At 56.4% G+C, this 3,216-nt stretch overlaps 1 protein-coding gene across 1 annotated transcript in view; it reads left to right on the forward strand.

The window, feature by feature from the left end:
* Positions 1 to 1,124: 1,124 nt before the first annotated feature.
* VOLCADRAFT_107048 (uncharacterized protein) overlaps positions 1,125 to 3,216 on the forward strand; it is a gene marked incomplete at both ends in the record, with an annotated part of 4,221 nt that continues 2,129 nt past the window's right edge. The window contains 2 exons of the mRNA XM_002956010.1: positions 1,125 to 1,673; positions 1,874 to 2,008. Of these exons, the coding sequence (XP_002956056.1) occupies positions 1,125 to 1,673; positions 1,874 to 2,008 (684 nt within the window). The remainder of the gene's footprint in view (positions 1,674 to 1,873; positions 2,009 to 3,216) is intronic.

Below are 3,216 nucleotides of genomic sequence, written 5' to 3' on the forward strand. Positions count from 1 at the left end.
GTTGGGTCCGGGGTGGGCGGGAGTTGTTGATCCGCTCCGGAGAAAGCAGGGGGCATAAACTGCGTCGCAGAAGCCCTCGAGGAAATGCCAGTCTGTGACATTCCAGTTAGCTATGTAGGATAGCTGTGAGTTGCCTCCACCAGCGGAGTCATGCCTAGCGATACCGGGACATGCGCCGCCACTAGCACTACTAAAGGTGCTTCAATAAGGTGGGCTAACTCTATGGTGCTAGTGCTATATATTCTCCACTGCACTCTACCCGATGGGTCTCGCTGACGAGCCGAAGGCACAGCGGTGTAGTAACAGAAAGCGCGCCGAAGGCGCGGGACCTGTTTTGTTGATCAGCGCGCGCTGAACAACAAAAACAAGATAAGCTAACCAGCTTAATGCGCGCAATAAATGACGGCCCTGAGGACACGGGCCGTTGCGAAACAGTTAGTCTAACAGTTACGCATTGGGCCTTACGCCCAACTAACCCAGCTTACTTACGCAAGCTCGCATTATAAGCGCTGTGTTACTTGTTAACCGCATATAGGGTGCATCTTACATATGTAATGGCAAGCAAGGACGGGCTAATTCGTCGAAACCCATCGCGATGACCCATCGATTATAAGGGTGAAGTGGCGGGGAGCAGTTTTGGACCTATGTAGCTCTATAGAGCACTGCGTACTATCGAGACTGCCTGTATCTAATATACCAGGGTGCAATCTATACATATACCGGGATCAAGACCGGTCAGGGTCAAAAATTCTTCCAATTGTGTAGAAGGTGAGAGTGCCCTAGTCAATGGACGGTGGTAACCTGGGATAAAGTGGACCTGCGAGCTGCCCAGGTATGGGTTTGAGCCGCCGTTGAACCAGCAGATTAAGTTGGATGCCGGTGGTGGGTGCTGAACCTGAGCAATCTACTGGATTCGGAGAAGTCCGCGAGGGTGACTAGATGAGGGCGCCCCGAAATACTGGGGAAAGGCAGTGTTTCACCGGGTAGTGGCCACGGGCAAATAAATTCCAGGGACGCATGGTACCCTATTATAGGGATGCATGGTCGGCCCCGCGGGTAACTTTGTTCATCCTTGGGGATAACCTCACATATACACTCTGGGAAAGGTTTTCACCCGTAAATTCATGTTTACCCGTAATCACGTGGTCTTCACATGTAATTACCGGCCAAGAAAATTTGTAAACATGCTTATTTTTAAGTTGCCAAGGCGGGGTGGTGGAGAGGCCGCTGCCATGGGCGCACATGCCGTGGATGGCGGCACAGGCGGCGGCCGCACAGCAGGCGTCGCAGCAGCAGCAACCGCAGGGGGGAACACCGGCGCGGGCCCCAGGCAGGGCGAGGCGGGTGTTGCCCAGGTAGCAAACCTAGCAGCTGAAACTGCCCAGGCCATGCATCCCAGGGGTGGCGGGACCGGCGCTGTGCGCAGCCCTGCCACCGTAGGGACCGGTGGGGATGCAGGCATGGCAACGGCCCAGGCCCCAGTCGAGGTCACAGGTGCCGCTGGCGGCACGCGCGGCCGTGGGCGATCCGGAACCGCCGCTGGCACGCGCGGTGGTCGAGGGCGTGGACGCAGCAGCGGCGGGAGAACTGGGCGCGGGACAGGGCGCGTGGAGAGCAACACAGGCGGTGGAGCCGAGGAGGCATGGGTGTCTGGAGAGAACGATGCGATTGAGGTGAGGAGTGTTTGCTCGTTTCCGGACTGCTTGCAACCAGGGCCGCCTTGTAACCCTTTTGGAACCTGGGGAGCATGTTGAACAAGGTCGAGGGGTGCTGATGGGTTATGTCAACGTTCAACGTCAGGGCAGCTTGTTGGGTCTTACCCTGATATTTTACCTTGAACGTAAGCACTGGGTGTTGCCGCCCCCCCCCACAGGACGAAGATACCACCAACTACGATGCGTTCAAGGAGTGGGTCGGCGAGGTGCCAAGAGCAGCTAAGGGCGAAGCTGGCAAGCACAGGCGGGGTGGCGGTGATGACGACGACCTGGGTGCGAGGTCGGGGCTCAAGGTTGGAAATAAACGGCAGAAGGGGAACAAGGGCGCAGGCCGGGGCAGGGGTGCAAGCAAGGGGACCGCCAGAGGTGCGGAGAAGGGCGGCGCAGGCAAGGGAGGGCGGAGGGGGCGGACAGAGGAGGGTAGCTCGGAGGGTGGGTCGGACGCTGGTGAGGAAGAGGTCCTAGCCGCTGGCGCTGGGGAGGAGTCCAGCTCGGAGGACACGGGCAAATATAGCGAAGCTAGCAGCAGCAACAGTGGCAGGGGCAGCAGCGGCAGTGGTGGAAGCGAGCAGTAACATGGCAGCAGTGATGAGCGCTTGGGGGTGCACACACCAGGTCGGCCCCAGGCAGGATGGGACAGACCAATCCCAATAGGTGCCGGTACATGTCATGCATCGGGGGTTTCATCCGTAGGAGTAAGCAGTAGGCACGAACTCTGCAAATGGTGGTGAGACTTCTTGGCGAGCACTTGCTGTATGGGGGTTGACATGAACGCTGTTTTCGAGGACGATGGTTGGGATAAACGCATCAGGCTGTCCGGCTGGCTGGTTGGCGTTGTGAGTCCAAAGCGCCTTGGTCCACAAGCATACTGAGACTTAGGCTACTTTGACAAGGGGTTCGCGTCCATCTTGAGGCTTGCCGCAGTATTCACCAATCGTTAATTTAACACGCAGTAAGCGTCACGTCACAGAGTAATATCTGCCCGTGTAACCCGTGATAACAGGGTCTTCATCCGTAATTGTACATGTAATTGGTTACATGCACCCGTAATTCACCTGCAGCACCGCGTAATATCCACCCGTAATCACTGGGTCTTCACCCATAATTGTGCGGGTAATCGGCTACATGCGCCCGTAATTCACTTGCAGCACCCCGTAATATCCACCCGTAATCACTGGGTATTCACCCGTAATTGTGCGCGTAATTGGTTACATGCGCCCGTAATTCACCTGCAGCACTGCATAATATCCACCCGTAATCACTGGGTATTCACCCATAACTGTGCGGGTAATTGGTTACATGCGCCCGTAATTCACCTGCAGCACCGTGTAATATCCACCCGTAATCACTGGGTCTTCACCCGTAATTGTGCGCGTAATTGGTTACATGCGCCCGTAATTCACCTGCAGCACCGCGTAATATGCACCCGTAATCACTGGGTCTTCACCCGTAATTGTGCGCGTAATTGGTTACATGCGCCCGTAATTCACCTGCAGCACCG

This window comes from Volvox carteri (assembly GCF_000143455.1).
Source record: "Volvox carteri f. nagariensis unplaced genomic scaffold VOLCAscaffold_57, whole genome shotgun sequence".
NCBI lineage: Eukaryota > Viridiplantae > Chlorophyta > Chlorophyceae > Chlamydomonadales > Volvocaceae > Volvox > Volvox carteri.